Source organism: Sciurus vulgaris (genome assembly GCF_902686455.1).
Source record: "Sciurus vulgaris genome assembly, chromosome: 14".
In the NCBI taxonomy this organism is placed as follows: Eukaryota; Metazoa; Chordata; class Mammalia; order Rodentia; family Sciuridae; genus Sciurus; species Sciurus vulgaris.
In genome coordinates, this window is record NC_136475.1 from 16,107,153 (window position 1) to 16,125,076 (window position 17,924).

At 39.8% G+C, this 17,924-nt stretch overlaps 1 protein-coding gene across 6 annotated transcripts in view; it reads right to left on the reverse strand.

The window, feature by feature from the left end:
- IL18RAP (interleukin 18 receptor accessory protein) overlaps positions 1 to 17,924 on the reverse strand; it is a 32,231-nt gene that overhangs the window by 5,651 nt on the left and 8,656 nt on the right. For 5 of the 6 annotated variants that reach the window (XM_079110361.1, XM_079110366.1, XM_079110364.1 and 2 more), the window contains 4 exons: positions 8,518 to 8,668; positions 4,497 to 4,562; positions 2,989 to 3,112; positions 1,868 to 2,019 (listed from right to left, as the gene is read on the reverse strand). In XM_079110361.1, coding sequence (XP_078966487.1) covers positions 1,868 to 2,019; positions 2,989 to 3,112; positions 4,497 to 4,562; positions 8,518 to 8,668 — 493 coding nt within the window. The remainder of the gene's footprint in view (positions 1 to 1,867; positions 2,020 to 2,988; positions 3,113 to 4,496; positions 4,563 to 8,517; positions 8,669 to 17,924) is intronic. The other variant, XM_079110365.1, reaches the window with a different exon arrangement.

The window sequence follows — 17,924 nt, forward strand, 5'->3', positions numbered from 1 at the left end:
CAACTATACAACCCGTGGGATTTTACATCATGGACAACCAAAGAACGAGAAATTACACACCATCTATGTATGATATATCAAAGTGAATTCTCCTCTTGTGCATAACTAATTAAAACAAATTTTTTAAAACCCAGTAAGAGTTTCTTAAAGGTTAATTGCAACGTGGAATCTGAAACTATTACCAATTAACTCTTCATCCTCAATTGCATTAAAAATCACTGGTATATCTTACACTCTTAGTGGGTTTTATACCATCATACTTTGTCACTTGGAAAATATTTCTTTACTGCTATTTGGTTCTCCTAAAACTTGATATATTTTATTGTAGAATATTTTTAAAATCACATTTGTGTCTATTACCACCAAACTCACCCAAAAAATCTTAACCGTTTAGCTGTTGAGATCTAAGTGTCAGATATAAATTTTCCAAAATTCTAAGTTTTCAGTTGAAAGCATAATGTTATGCCTACTGATTACATATACCCTATTGGTATAGGAATCTTTTCCCTGACCCAGGAACCTCTTTAGTAATATATATGGTCAAATAAATAAATAAATACTGCATTTGTACTGTAATAGAATGCAAGGCATTTGGATGACACATCATAAATGGTATAAATAAAATTTGACCTATATTCCTCAAAAAAGATATACACAACAGTAGAGTGTATTTTGACCTATTATTCATACATGGAGTATAACTTTATTCTAATTATGATCCTGTTCTTGTGGTTGTACGTGATGTGGAGTTTCACTGGTCATGTATTCATATATAATGATGGGAAAGTTATGCCTAATTCATTCTACTGTCTTGCCTATTTCCATCCCTTCTCCTTTCCCTTCATTCCCCTTTATCTAATCCAATGAATTTCTATCCTTCTCCTCCCCACCCTCACTTTTGGGTTAGCATCCACATATCAGAGAGAACATTCAGCCTTTGGTTTTGGGGATTGACTTATTTCGCTCAGCATGATAGTCTCCAGTTCTACAGTTCTACCTATTTACTGGCAAATGCCGTGATTTCATTCTTCTTTATGGCTGAGTAATATTCCATCATTCATATATATATATATATATATATATATATATATCACATTTTCTTTATCTATTCATCTGTTGTAGGGCACCTAGGTTGGTTCCAAAGCTTGTCTATGGTGAATTGAGCTGCTATAAACATTGATGTGGCTGTGTTGTTGTAGTATGCTGATTTTAACCTATAGTATGTTGATTTTAACCTGTAGTATGCTGATTTTAACCTGAAAGTTGTCTTTCACAATAATATTGTGCAGGGGAAAAAAAAAAGAAGAAGAAGAAGCCCCGTCTCTCCTGGTTACCAGGGAAGTCAGAGGAAGGAACCATTTTGCAGCTCCTTACCTGGAATTTCTACTCTAGCTGTTTAAAAGGCTACCATCTCTGTTACACACATATCATTCGGAACACTGAGAAAGATGACTCCTTTCCTCTTCTGTTCTCCCTCATCAGAACATGAATCCAGCATATTCTCTGGAAGCCAAGAAAGGTCAGCAGACGAGGGAATTTCGTCTTAGCACCATGTCCACCACCTAGGGAACACCCTGAATGGATTTGCAGAATGAGTGGATGAGTGAGCAAAAGAACGAGTGAGTGAGTGGCAGCCTTTTTCACTCACAGAGTGTGGGTTCAGAGGCCTAGCTTTGAATATTGCCATTTACTAGTGTCATGGCTTTGGCGAAGGTATTAATGGGTAACACAGTAAAGTGCTTAAAATAGTGTCTGACATCTTGGAAATATTCATTACTATCCTATTATTACTGCTGTCTAGGAAAATTATATAGAGTTCTCCAGGAAAAGCAGCTCCCTGCCATGGGGGTCGACCTTACGGGCTTACCTCCTTTCTTCTCCTTCAGTTGGACAGTCTGGGTTGTGTTCCCAATGGAGTTCTGGGCAAAGCAAACGAACTTTCTCCTAAGATGACTCCGAGTGACATTTTTCAAAAAGATAACACGTTCAAGAACTTCATCCTTGACAGTGGATTGTAGCCTAGGAAAGGAGGGACAATTTCACATCCAATCAGGGGCGTGAATCGACTAGACTTTTGAGGCATTGGATGGCTTTGAATGTCTAGAGTTTTCCTTTCTATTGGTCAAACTCTCTCACCAGTAAATTCTATCCACTGATCTGGGTTTTGTGCTCCAGAGAGCAATAACTCAGTCTAACTTCACCTGAAGGTGTTTCTGGACCGATAATCCACTTCTGAGTCTCCTCTTCCAGGTTAAATTGCTTCAAATATCTTCTGTGCTGTGTCTGTCAAGTTTGCGTGATGATGTCATCTCCTCTGTATATTTTCCCAATGGTTAATGATTCTGCAAATCTGGATCCCTGAACTCATGGCAAATTGAACTCACAGCACTGGTGACAATGGGCTGTGGCAGGGTCTCCTCTTATATTGGTTGGATGTGCTACTTCTGCTCCAGCACTGAGCCAGCCTGTCCGTCTGCTGGACACCTTGATATGCAAGGCAGCCTCTTCAAACTGTTGCACGAACGGAGCTTTAAAACCACTTGAAGGTCTGGGGTGCTGCTCAGTGGTGGAGTGCTTGCTCAGCACACCAGATGACCCTGGATGTGCTCTCCAGCACCAAAAGCAAAACACTGTGACACCGCAACACAGTGATGCATTACTAAATGACAAGCTGAGCTGATTCTATCCTTGCGGGAGCATGGGAGCCACTTTAACACAAGCTAAAGTTCTGAAGTCACTGGATGAGACAAACCACATATGGATCTTTCACTGACCCAAATGTTGTCATGCACGGCAGGTTCATTCTGTCTGCATCAGAAACTGCAAGGCCTCCGGTTTAAAATGAGCATACGAATGCACGACTTTGTTTCTGTTTTCACCACTAGGTGGTGCTAGTGGCTACCCCGCTGCGTATAATCAACCTGTGCATCTTAGCTATTTCTAAGGGTCACAGTGCAGAGTCTGGGTGGCAAAGACTCTTTTTCTTACCTGATCTTCTTAGAATTTGAGACTTCCCACAACAGGTCAGCATCTTGGATATACCATTTTATCACAGGTTTAAAGTACCTTTCGGAGCCAAATCGTGCTTTGCAGTGAAGGGTTAAAGGCTTTCCTGATGAACAAGTCGGAGGAAACAGGAAGGAAGGATGTGAGAAAGCTTTGCCCACTGAGGGAGGAAGATGTGGCTAGAAGACAATTCCTGCCTGATTGGCAGGAAAAACAGGTGCACCAGAAATAACCAGATGTTTACACACCTCATTAAGAAACACAAAAGTCCTTGCGTGTTTGCTCAATGGGCAGGGCTCCTATCTCAAAACTTTAACAATATGTTCTTAACATGAAGATTAACACAGTCACATGTGGTTTGAGTAGGACATTAGGGAAATTAGGATTTTCATGACCAGCATGGTCTTTAACATCACTGTAGACTAATACACAGTGTATTAGTAAAGAACATTTTACTAACCAATGTTTGCCTATTAAGTGGAATTCATGAAGTTTCTGTAACATGTCATGTAAAGAAAAAATTATTTAGATACTCAGCTTTTTTTTTATGAACAAGGAACCAAGGATTGACATGTTTGTTATTAGACTACCCTCTTTCTACCTTCTCCAAAAGAAATAGCCAGAAATGCTCTGCCTCAAAGAGTATTTAACCAGGAAATGTTCAAGGACTCCAGTTGAAAACTAATTTTTGCATCTTAAAGTTTTCCCACCAACAATGCTTTAAAAGTCAGTCCTATCATATGTAACTTGATTATATTTTTTGAGTGAATCTTTTTCTTTCTCCTTCCTTCCATTCTCATGATGTTTCTGTCATCAGGACACGCTTCTATGACCACCTAGTGATATTACACCTTAGTGGCTCTTTTTACATTTCTATAGTGATAAATCTTACATCAGCATTTAAGAGAGCACATATTTTATTGAAAAAGAAACCATTTGGTGTTAAATGTGTCAATTCGTTGGCTTTGTGGAAAGACATTAATGTTAATGAACTTGACAAAATGAAAGGAGACTATGAGGAAGTCAATTTTCCCTGTACCCCCGACAAAAGACACCATTTTGGAATATGTTTGCACAAGGGTTGTAGTCTTCCACTACATTTCTCGTAAAGACCAGACCAAATACCATATTTGTAAGGGTTGATGCCACTCAGTGTGGTAAATTAATGGACATAACCCACATGTACAACCCCCTCTTCCCAGGAGAACCTAAACTATTGATGGTGTCAATGCACCATCCATTTATCATCCATTGCCTCATAATACTCAATGAAGCCCTGTCAAGTCGGGCTTATGATGTCTATTAGCAGATGTAAGTATGGGAACTTAGGAGGATTTAGAAATTGTGCGGGATCACAGAACTAGGCAGGGCTGAATTAAGATTCATACCCAATTCTGCTTCAATCAAAACCTCAATCTTCTTTTCCTTATCATTTAAACCTGCTCTAAAAGCCCAGTGTCATTCAAGGGTGATAACATTGACGAACTTACCCAGTTCTACTTCCAGCATGTCCTTGATGGGATCCAGAATATCTGGCTTGAAATTAGTGTCTTCCACTAAAAGATGAGCATCGAAATCGTTATTTGCTTTGGGACCTCTGAAGGCCTGCTTGCTGAAGAGTTGGGGTGTGACATTAACACCTTCCTCTCAATGTTTTGGTGCTCCCTCCCCAAATTGTTTCCATAATCCACAAGTCTTGGATCTCAGGTGTCCCTGTGAAACTTGCCCCCTGAAGTGATTGTGACCAGAATATAGGTGCTATGGAAACCTTAGTCCTTGAGTAATCCACACCTGCCTGGATACATTTCCTTCCACATCTGCTCACCCATTGCAGACGTGAGGCCTCGTGTGTATCTTCTACCACAAGGTTTCCTTTTGGTTCCTTTTGGCTGAGAAACCCAATGGAAGGGAGAAACTGCCAAGCAGATCTGAGTTCACCCCCTCCATCCTTAAATTCAGGGCTTGTTGTAAAATGAAGGAGAGACTGGCTTTTAGCTAGTCATGTTATGCTTATCTTCCTGCCACAAACCTTCGAATATGCCCCCCTGTCAAATTTCCTACGGAAGGTGTCCTGTCTCCTACTAAAGGAAATGTCATGGCCTTGACTCTTCACGTCATCTTAATTCTCACAGAACTTCTTCCTCGTTTATGCCATCTGCCTTGAATCTTTAATGTCTGTCTGTCTCTCTCTCTCCTTCTTTTTCTCTGTCTTGGCTTCTTCTCATCAGTATTTATCTATGGCTAGTCTCTTTGACTTAAGGAAAAAAGAGGAAAGGAGCATACCCCACCTTATTCCTGCCTAATGCGTTCTCTTTCCTTCCCTTCTTTCTAGTCCCTCACCTCCCATACAGTCTGATTTCTTCCCTCATTGCTCCATTAAAGCTGCCCTGGCTGAAGTCCACCTAATCCATTGGGTGACATATGTACTGGTGGGTGGCAGTGCGCGCTGTGGGCCACGCCTCCTTAGAAGCCCTCTCCGTTCTTGTCTCTGTACCCTCTTCTCACCCTCAACCTCCGTCCCTAGCTCCTGTGTCCTGTGTGTTCCCCTCCTCTGCGCCTCTGTGGAATATCACTCCTCTCCCAGCTGCCCTGCTGTTCCCTCACGGGCGCTGCTGTCCACATGGCAGTCCACGCTGTAGGACTCTTCCCAATCAAAGGTCTTTGCTCCCAAGGTTCTCTCCCTACATCGCCAAGTTCACTTCTGCCCTTCTCTCTTCTCTTACACTGATAGCCCCTTGCCCATGCATGTGCTCATGCTCTTTGGGTACTTTCCTCCTCTCTGCCACTTCTCTAAGTGTTGGAAACACTCCAGGGCTTGCATCTAGGTCCTCCCGAGATCTCACCCTGTTCCTTGGCTTTAGATATCATGTGAAGTTGAACAATTTCACTTTCATGTCTTCAACCCTAACATCTCCAGACTCGGGTGTCCAAATACCTATTTTTCATCATGTCTTGGATGACTAAAAGTCCTTTCAAGTTAATATTTAACATCCTCCTCAGACTGTCTTCTTCTTCTGTATTTTATCCTAACTAGTGTTATCATTTATCAACTTATCCTAGTCAGAGAATTACAATGCTCTCAATTTCCCTTTTCTGTCTTCTACATAAAATCATGTTCCATTTGCATAAAATATATTCCACATGAAGTCATGTTCTTCTACAAAAAAATCATGTTCCATCACGTTCTATTGACTTAAAAATCTAACCACTTCAATTACCTCTACTAAGTCTCTTCAGAGAGCAACCAGAGGCATCTTTTAAGAACATGAATCAGATCTGCTGCTCTCCCTCTTGTGAGCAACATCAGTGGGTTACAGAAAATACATGTAGTTGCCCAACTTAAAGCTTGGCCCTTGTGACCTTGGCACTTCTTTTTCTTCTTTATTCTCAATCACTAAACCCTTTCAGATATTTCTGGAATCCATCCACTTCTCTCCATCCCCACTGCCACTGCCTAGCTGGGGTCCCCTTCAGCAATTAGCATTAGGGTTAGGGTTAGGTTTAATCACTGAAACCTCTTAACTTTCCTCTCTGTCTCCATTCTTGTCTCAGAAATCCATTGTCTACCTAACAGGCACAGTGATCAGTCTTGAATGCACTTCTGTTCATGGCAGCCACCCCCCACCCCACTTATACCCCCAATGGCTCTCCATTGTTTCTTGGATAAACTCCAGACTTATCAGAACACTGTAAGATCAATCCTGCTTGACCTTCCCCTCCACTGACCCTTCTCTTCTAAAACTACATGGTGCTTTCTTTCACCTCCTGGCCATCAAATGTGCTTCTCCCTCTCCCTGGAATGGCATCTCTCCAATTTTTATTAAAATCTTTTGTCCTCATTGTTCAGGTTTCACTTGGACTCTGCTCACCCAGGTCTGGATCTGGTGAGCCCCCTGCATGCCTACTGCCCACTTCCTCCCATTACCCTGTATTGTGGTCTCCTTCTTCCTATCCACCTGTCCCACAAAACAATACATTTTCAGAAGTCAGAGAAAGTGTCCAAGTTCTCCTTCTTACATCCCTATCTCCAAGTCTGACGCACATTAGAACTTCCATACGCACGTTAGAACTTCCATATGCATTTGTATGGGAATGAGTGAAAGTAAGAATGGATGAGTTAACGAGGAAGACAGGATGGATGAGAGAAAGTTTGATTGAAATAGATGCAAAGTGTCTTTTGGGGGAGAAAAATAGGTTATGGCATGAAGAATGTGGAGGACTGATTGAGATCTGAGTGAAAACATGCACACATCACTTGGAGGAGAGATTGGTGAAAGTAGGATCTTCATATTCCTACTTCTCTTCATGTTTTCACTATTTATTTATTTATTGGTGCCTGGGATTGAACTCAGGGGGCTTACCCACTGCGCTGCATCTCCAGCCCTTTTTATTTTTTACTTTGAGATAGGATTTTGCCAAGTTCCTGAGGGCCTTGCTAAGTTGCTGAGGCCAACCTCGAACTTGTGATTCTCCTGAGTCACTGGAATTATACGCCTAAGCCACTGTGCTTGGCTCCAACTTCTCTTCTAAGGAGCAATTTGTTACAAAATAAAATGGTAGAGATCTGAAGTAGATAAAGGCGGAGGGCCTGGGATTGGCAGGAGTGTTTAACTAGGTCCTCGTGAGCTCCATGTGCATTTTAACTTGAAGGAAAAGTAGAGGATGTAATAATTGATGGACATCTTTCCTAAGACCTGAGTCAGTGGCTCAGAAGATGGTGGGTACACAGCATTAGTGACCAACTTGGTTATCCTAAGTTTTAACCACTTAGATCATGCTACAATGTATTATATCTTATAGTTTAGTGGTGCTGATATTTGCAGATCTATTAAGAATGACCTAAGGGGAAAGTTGGGGCAAAAATAGATGAGCCACAGAAAAAGAACTACAACAAGGCAGTGAACATAAGACGAGATATTGAACTTCGTTCTTGGTCAGGGAAGTATAAATTAAGGAAACATCACCTGATGCCAATCCAAAAAGTCTGATAATACCAGATGTTATTTGGGAATAATGAGAATCTGTTCATTGCTGATGAAGGACAAATGATACCTTGGTATAATACTATGTGTTTATGACACAAATAATATTGTATAACATAAAGCAATATTCTGGTTTTTAACAGATCATACATATGCAGCAAAAGCATAAAAGTTCAAGTGCAAAGGGTATAAACCACAAGATAGTGACTATACGGGGGCAGGGAGGGTGTGGATAACACAGAAATATGCTTTTAAATTTATTACCAGAGCAAATCAGGGAGAAATGAATGAATAACCCAATCTGTGACATCTTGAGCATGGGTCAGAACTTAGCTTTCCCCGAGGGATGGAATCTGGGGTTGATGGGAAAATTGATGCTTGCCCGCATTCAAAGCCTTAATGTTTACAAGTGTATGACTATCCCTTTTATTTTCCAAAGAGGAAAAAAAATCACCAAGGCAAATGAAGATAATTTGATTTTATCAAGTAGAGTTCCGATCTCAACTCTTGTAAGAAAAATTCCACTCACCAATGGTCCTCACTTGAACAACCGCTCTGACTGTATACAAGCCAGCAAGATCCGGATGAGTATAATCACACACGTACATGCCCTGGTGAAAGGTAAAGATTTCATTCACTAGGATTGTGCTTCTCTTTTCCGCAGAAAGTAGCTTTCCATTCTAGTGCAAAAGAAAAGAAAATTAAATACCTTTCTTAAACTAGAGAAGTTTGAGTAATAATCATTGCAGCTATGAAAATCTTCATAAATTTGAACCAGAGATAAGGATGATCAGTCTGGAATAAAGACATCCCACAGATCATAAGACCTTGTGTTAAAAACCAAAAAACTGTGTTATAAGGTTCTTATGTGGAATAAGAAGCATTTCCTAACATTACATATAAGAACATTATATGTAGAGATAAATAACACAAACCTGATCAACCACAAAGAGAGTTTAAATCTAGTATTTCCCCAGAGAATATTCTAGAAAACTTATGGTGTCCTAAGGAATGGTATCTAAATGAATTTTTTAAAAAACATTTGTGAGTGTGTGTGTGTGTGTATGTGTGTGTGTGTAAATTATAATAGATTTTTCTGTGAATGAGAGCAAAATGAAAAGTTTCCTCCTTAAATTGAACTCCAATAAACAATAAATTTTAGATTAAAAATATTAGGTAAATGGGTTTACATAAATAACACAAAGAATGAAAACTGAGAAACAATTACTTCTTAGTGCATCCATAGTAAAGTAAGAACTAAAATATAATTATACCTGTCTCTTCCCTACTTAGAATCTGTAAGTGTCTCCCTTTGGTCTTTAGGATAAAGCTTACAACGTCTCACGGTCTGATCTGGGCTCATTCCCTGCTATTTCCCCTCTACCCACTGGCCACCCACTAAATAACCATGCTCTTTCCCGATTCCTGCACTTGAACCTCTCCCACCACATTTTGCCACTGAGTATGCTGCAGCTCACTCCCAAGCAGTGGTTCCCATGGAGCTAAATCACCACGTGCTCACTGGCAGAATTGGCCTCTTCTTATCCCCAGAGCAGTGGGCATGGACCACCATTTCCATGCATGGCCATTTGTACTAAGTAGGTGATTACGTGTATCCCTCTCTGTATTTGTTGAAAGTAGCCTCCATGTTTTGACCTCTAGCTGGTGTGGACACAGGTGAATGGACATGGTTCTTTTACTCAGCAAGTTCTCAGTCTAAAAATACAGGCCCTGGGTGGTGATCCATTCTATGGCACCGGGCACAGTGCACAGGGGACATTTAGGTAGCTGAGGCTGGGACACTTCCTTAAGTCTACGCAGAACCTTGAAACATATGAAGGAATCAGTCAGTTGAATGTACAAACATTTGAAGCACAGCATGTATGTGAGCAGCAAAGCCCAAATGGAAAAAACCAATGAACGATGAACAGAGAGGTGTTTGTTCTTTCTCTAGTACATATCAAGTGGGACAGCAATCGTAAGCGCATTGTAAAGGGTGTGGAAATAAATTAATGTATACTTGGAAGATAGGTTTTCAAGCAGGAGAATCACATGTTGAGAAAGTTCTAGAAAAAGCACTGGCAGCTAAGTAGGGAAGTTCTTGCAATTTCAAGTTATGACAATAATAATCACTTCTTTGTCCCCAGGGGCTGGGACACAGTAGGGGTTCAACTAATACTTGTGGAGTTACCAAGTATCACTGCACCAATATCCCTGCAGCCCTGGACTTCCATGCACAATAATGCTTTTATGATATATGGCCTTCCAATTTCTGACTCAGAATCCTAGGAGCATACCTTTTACAACTAAAATCTAAAGAAAAGGGAAAAACATCAAAAATAATAGAATACAAGAATCTGTTTTCTATATAGGTTATAAAATTCCTTCTCAAGTATTATCACATAGGATTTTCCAAAGAATTCTCTGACTTGGTTTGCATTGATTCTATATCTTTCATGTTATAGATGAGAAAGCGAAGGTTCTGGAGTTTAAGTAAAAGCTAGTAAGAAAGAGGCTGGTCAGCAAGAGAAATGAGACTGAAGCAAGCTTTTTTCTGACTCTGAGTTTCATGTTCTCATTGGTGACTTTCTCTTCCACTTTGCCTGTTGACTGGGAGAATCTGGAGTTAACCTTTGCCAAGTCTCTGATGTGGTTCCTGTGGGCCAAGAAAAAATCTCCAATAGGTTGGCAAAATGTGTAAGAGGAGGGCCAGACTAGTCAGAGAGCAAGCAGCAGCTACAGACAGGAAGACAGAGCAGGTTAAATATTTGTCAGGTAATTTCAGGGATCAAGAACACTTCAAAGCAAGGTTAAGAGCATGGAGGGAAGTTCAGAGATAAAAGGTAGAGAGCATGGTGATAACAAAGAACTTAGAGTTGAGATGTGCAGTAAATGCAGAAGAAAGGAATGGAGAAAGAATGCAGAGCTAAAAATAGGACCTCAGCCCTGTGGGGTGGGGGGGTGGTATTGACAAAGAGGACCTGATTATTATTTTTTTGTCAAGGTCGATCTGGCTCCATGTGTACCATTAAGACTTTATGAGGTAGAACCCAGAGAAAATATCAAAGGAATTAGGGGAAAGAAATTTACGCCAAGGATGATAAGAAACTCATCAAATAAGTTAATCACAGGTGATCCCGGTAGGAGAGAAGAGAGGCTGAGGTGGGTGTGCAGGGAACTTTGTTTTTCTCAGGTGCGAAACAGTCATGAGGAAAAGATGGAAGGAGGAACAGCCATAGTGGGAACCTGTGTGGGTAGTGTCACCTAGAGAGAACTGAGGCATGAAAAAGCAAAATGAAGACACTAAAAAGGACTGTGAAATGTATGTGTGAATCAAGGAGAGCAAAGTCATTACTGACAGGGGCCATTACCATTCTGCTATGCTATAATATCACCAAGCGCGACCACAGCAGACGCTGAGCGCCCGGGAGCACCATGCACGTGACTGCCCTGCAGGGACCGTGCTGCCTGGAACTGGGCCACAGTGGCATTCCTACCGGAGCATCCACCACCAGAGCTCCTGGGAGGACTCCCAGGATCTACATGCCTAGTCCTGGTCTCCATGATGGACTTCGGGATTCTGCATCTACACGATCCTCACCAGAGATTCACCGTGTGCATACCTGGACATACCACTTCTCTGCCATCTCTGATTGAACCCTCTTCTACTCCTCTAACTTGGTAAATAGTGTGAATATATTTTGATTAATGCATTCAATCTTTGCTTTGCTTCCATGAAAATATCTTTGGTATCTGCCACCTTCATTCCATTCCCACTGAAGTTCAAAAACATCCATAGGGTCAATGAGCAACCCGCAGCAGCCTGTTCTCCAGTCTAATCCTAATTAGAGAATGAAGAACTCTCTTACACAGAGCTCATCATTCTCTACTGTACCCTTTGCTTTTCTGTTTCTGTGCCCTAAGATGCTCTTTCTTGCTAAGTGTATCTGCATGCTCATATGACCACTTTACACTTATATCTTTATACCTTATATACTAATATTTATCTTTTAATTGTAAAAATGAAACATTATGGAAATCATCGATGATGGGTCAGTTGTCAACCTCTAGCCAAAGTCTTGAGTGATTATTAAATTGATTGCTTACTTTTACTTACAAAAGGAAGTGGTGGTTAACATAAGACCATTTGTATCCACTCACAGAAATCACATCAAAATCATCTCATTTTCCTGTCCCATTGAATGCTTAGACCAGAGACTCAGATGGACATAGTGGGCTCACTGTATTTTCATCAGTTTGGAAAACACTTTAATGATTCTCCCCATTAAAATATACTTATGGACTGAACGATTGGACATTCGAGTGCTATTTAATTAATTAAGTCATAATACCCCCTAATAGTGGATTCATGGACAAAATGCAACTGGAGAGACCCCTCTGGAACCAACAACTGAGAACGCTGTCCTGGGAGCTGGCTTTCTCAGTATTTTTACTGGTGGCTTGAGCGATCACATCACATACTTGTCTATTTCATCTATGACCCTCACAAATCTGAGAATACTAGCTACCGTGTTGGATTTTAAAATAAGCATTCCATTTCCTTGACACACACCATGAGGAACTAAAACCAACAAATTAGGATTAAACATGAAATCAAAAACGTTAGTTACAAAGTCTGCTCTATGAACACAAAATTGAGATGGTTCAGAAACCGATGGATTATAATTCTTTTTTTTTAAGCGGGGGGCGGTTACTGGAAATTTAACCCAGGGGCCATCAACCACTGAGCCACATCCTCCCAGCTCTTTAAGATCTTATTTATTTATTTATTTTGAGACAGGGTGTCCCTAAGTTATTGAGGCTGACTTTGAACTTGCGATCCTCCTGTCTCAGCCTCCCCAGTCACTGGGATTACAGGCATGCACAGCTGCGCTTGGCTTGATTCCAATTCTTATGAAAAAGGTCGGTTAGCTGGGTCTTTCAACCTTATGATGGGCTATTCAAAGCCAAAACAATTGTCACCTGGATCAGCATTCTGTTCAGAACAAGGGAGGAAAGTGTTCCTCTGTTTTAGTATTGGTTAGACTGCTAGTGAATTAATGTTTGGAACAGGTATGAAAAAACTGTCCAGGATTGTGGGAGATGTTCACCATGAGAACAACTGAATAGGTCAATGTATACACTTTGGGAACAGGTTTCAAAAATATGATCTAATTTATCTGCACTTCTTCCCTCCTTACACACACTCTAACTTTGGGGTCTAGTCAATCTTGCTATGCTCACCAGTTTTCCAAGGCAGCAAGTCCACACGGTGCCAGTTATGTGAAACAGATGCCAGTTACTACACAAAGCAGGCCAAAAGGAAATGAGAAGAAGTGGCAAGTCTAAGTACAAAATTTCCATGGAGCACAGGGCTCAGAAATGACCTGACAGCCACATCACCAAGGCAACAAATGAATTTGGCTTACGACGGAGATTGCCTTGGATTGCCAGTGGAACTGTTATTCAGGACACAAATCCTATAATAGGAGGTCACAAGAGTGTCACCAAAGCCATACCTTGGTATTCTAGGCCATCTCAGAAGAGATTCTCCCACTGTCTTTCATTGTAATTTCACATTGTGTCAAAGATTTGCTTGACTGAAATCATAAAAATGCTGTCTTTTACATGTAATTATCATTTATGTACAGTCTATTGATGCCAGAGGTATTTTTTAATTATGTATCTAGAAATTAGGAAAATATGGAGAAAATTTTCTTGAATAAATAACAGAAAATTTATTTTAATTCTGGCTTATCAGTCCCTTAAATAATTAAGAAACTCTAAGCACAGTGACTCACCCAGGCCCCAGAACTTTCTCCCTGAGCTTTCTCCAGGTTAGTGGGTAGCAATTGAGCAGTTATTCAACTAAGCCTCAGTTATTCTGCTTAGGCTGACCTAGGGAGCCCTGTAGCCCAAGTCTACATATATAGCCTTCTGTGCACTCTGAGGGGACAAGCAGCAACTGCAGAGACCTGACCTAGCCCTCACACAACCCTACCAATTACAGAGGCCAAGCCACAGTACCTTCCAGCCAGGGAGGACATCCTGCAACCTTGCCTGATCAGAGACAATCACAGAACCTAGACAGCAGCACTTCTGACCAGAGTCCAGGCAGTGGTCTCATCAGACCATGGGCCACAGCTGGCAGTTCCAGTCAGCCTTGGAGCACAGCCAGTGGTCCAGCCCTACTAGATTATCCTGTTCCATGGTCTACTTGTCTGAGGTGTCAGCTAGACCATCTTCGCGAATCCCAAGCTAGACTAAAATAGTAACGATCTGTCACCACCAAAGACCAGAAGCTGAGGCCCTTTCTGTAAATGTAAAGTCCCCCAAAAAGCAACAGATTATGAAAAATCATGGAAATATGACAATACCAAAAGAAACTAACAAAGCTCTGATAATGGACCTTGAAGAAAAGGAGATATATATAATGAGTATGAAATAATTCAGAGCAATCCCCTTTAACAAGGTCAGAAAATGAAAAGAAATATGTATAGAAAAGGAATGACATTTCAAATACAATTTGTGAAAAAAATTTGGAAGTTTGAAAATTAAATGGAAAAAATTTCTAATAGAAATAAAGAATATAATTTAACTGAAAATAATTCAAGTCTCATAAAATATATTTAAGGAAATAATGTCTAAAAATTTCCCAGATCTGGGAAACACATCGATCAGTTACAGGAAATTCAGAAGCTTCCAATCAAACTTAAGCCAGGAGGAATTCATTTAGAGATTTCAAAACCAGAAAAGAAAGATAAGGAAAGAATATTAAAAGCAGCAAAAGGTGAAACATATTGCATTCCAGAGAGTACCAACATGGCTATCAGCAGGATCCTCCACAGAAACCAAACCCTGCAGGTCAGGAAAGAGTGAGACAGCATATTCAAAGTACTACAAAACAAAACAAAACAAAACAAAACAAAACAAAAACGCAACGCAAAACAAAACCTGCCAATCAAGAATTGTGTTGGCTAGAAAAACCATCCTTCGGAAATGAAGGAGAAATAAAATAACTTTTCCAGTCAAAGAAAACCTAAGGGAGGTCACTGCCACTAGGCCTACTTACAGCAACTGCTACAGGGAGTCCTTCAAGCTGAAATGAAAGACTGCTAATTAATCACAAAACTATGAAAGTAAAAATCTCAATAGCATGAAATACAAGATCATCTTCGGAATCCCCTAATACTGTAAGAGTGATATGTACAGCAATTTTGTTTCTACTATCAAGGTTCAAAGACAAAACTACTAAAACCACTTTCACTAAACTGTTAAGGAATACAAATACAAAAAAAAGTGTAAATTTTGACATCAAAATCATCAAAGGGGGATGAGAGGGAATGGAAGTGTAGTTTTTGCATGTGATTAAGGTTGACATTAGCTTAAAATAGTTTGTTAAGCAATTAAGATTTTTATGTGAACTTTGTGATACCCATAAAAAAAAACAATAGAAGTGACACAAACTATAAAAAATATGAATTCTTAGCACAACACCACAGGAAACCAACAAAACACAAAGGAAGATAGCAAAAGAGGAAGAACAAAACAAAAGACCCACAAAAGAACCAGAAAATGAATTTCAAAATGCTAGTGGCATGTCCTTACCTATCAATGATTACCTTACATGTAAATGGACAGGGAAGGAAAAATAACAGAACGAGACAAACATCATTACCCTATGTACATGTACGATTACACAAATGGTGCGACTCTACTTCATGTACAAGCAGAGAAACAACAGTTGTACCCCATTTGTGTACAATGAATCAAAATAAATAAATATAATAAATGTAAATGGACTAAATTCTCCCCAAACACAGAGAAGATTGATAGATGAGGAGAAATAAGAGCTAACAAATTTAAAGTCTGCTTTGTCTGCTATAAGCATAGCAAACTCTAGCTTGCTTTCTTTTGGTTTATATTTGGATGGAATCTCTTTTTTCCATTTCTTCATGTTTAGTCTATGTGTATCCTTACCAGAAGTTAAGTCTCCTACAGAAAATATAGGTACATTTCTAAATGTGTGTGTATCAAAATTCTGATGTCACTTTTCACACAAACATAGAAAACCAACCCTAAAACTCATATAGAGTCACACTAGACTCCAAATGGCCAAAACTATCTTGATCAAAAAGAACAAGGCACATTCCTGGATTTCAAACATACTGTAGAGTGCTAATCATCAAAACAACATGGCTCTGGCATAAATGAAAGATACATTGACCAATGGAACAGGGTAGGAAGCCAATAAGTGAACCCACACATTTATAGTGAAGTGATTTTTCAACAAAGATGCCAACAGCACACAATATGGAAAGGATAGTCTCTTTAATAAATGGTACTGGGCAAACCAGCTATCCACATGTAAAAGAATAAAATTGGATCCTCATCTCTCATTATAAGTAAAAATAAGCTCAAAATGGATATAAGGCCTGTTGCTAAGGAACTGCTGGAAGAAAATAGAGGGAAAGCTTTATGAGCTTTGCAGGGCAACATTTTTTAGGAGATGAGCCTGACAGCACAAGCAAGAAAGACTAAAATAGGCAATGGGATCGCATCTAACTAAAAAGCGTCAACACGGCCAAGAAAACAGGGAACGACTCACAGAATGGGAGAAAATGTTTGCGAACTCTACATCCAATAAGGGCCTAACATCCAAAATATAGAAGGGACTCTTAACAACTCAACTGCAAGAAAATAAGTAACTGGACTGAAAAAGGGGCAAAGGACCTAAATAGATATTTCTTTAAAAGAAACACATGAATGACCAAAAGGTATGTTTAAAATGCTCAGCATGAATAATCAATAATCAGCATCAATAATCATCAATAATCATCAAGGAAATGAAAATTAAAAGCACCTTAAAGTATTAACCTCACACCTATTAGACTGATTTTTATAAAACACAGAAATGACAAGTTTGGGTAAGAATGCAGAAAAAAGAACCTCTTTAATATGATTGGTGGAATGTAAACTCATACACCTGTTATGGAAAATGCTATGGAGATTCCTTAAAAAATGAACAATGGAACTACCCTCAGATGTAGCAAATCAGAATCAGTTTTTGGAAGGGATAATTGTGCTTCCATGTTAACTGCAGTTTTATTCACTATTGTGAATCAAATGTGGAATCAACCCAGTTATAGATGAATGGATAAAGAAATGTGGTATACCAACACAAATAAATGGTACCCAGGGCTGAGGAGACAGCTCAGTCAGTAGAGTGCTTGCCTTGCAAGCACAAGGCCCTGGGTTCAATCCCCAGCACTGCAAAAAAAAAAAAAAAGAAAGAAAGAAAAGAAGAAAACATTTAGTGTCTCAAGTGACATAAACCAGGCACAGAAAGACAAATACTACATGGTGTCACTTATATGTGGAGTATAAAAAAGTTGAAATTATGGAAGTAGAGAGTAGAATGGTTTTACAAGAGGCCTGTGGTGGGGAGGGAGAGGGGAAATGTTGGTCAAGATAGACAGGAGGAATATATTTTGAGATCTATTGCATAGCAGGGTGACTACACTCGACAGGCATGTATTGTGTATTTCCAAATAACCAAGAGCACATTTCAAATGTTTTACCATGAAAAGCGATCAGTAAGCAAGGACCTGAATATTCCCATCAACTTGATTTAATAATTCTACATCATATACATTTATCAAAACATCCCATTATACCCCAGAAATGTAGGGAGTCATGATTCATTCATTAAAAATAATGATATGGTTGAAAATAATCTTTAAAGAAAACACCCACTAGCCTAAATTTTTGTGTGTATTAAGGCGTTTTGGAGCCCTCCAGAGAGACTCCAAGCCCACAGATTTGTTTGAGTGGAATACTTAGCACTCTGCTGGAAGTACCCTGGTTAGAAGTTTCGGTGGCGTTCAACAATGTCATCTCTTTATCCTCCCAGCCAGTGTCTGCTCCATCTGTTCA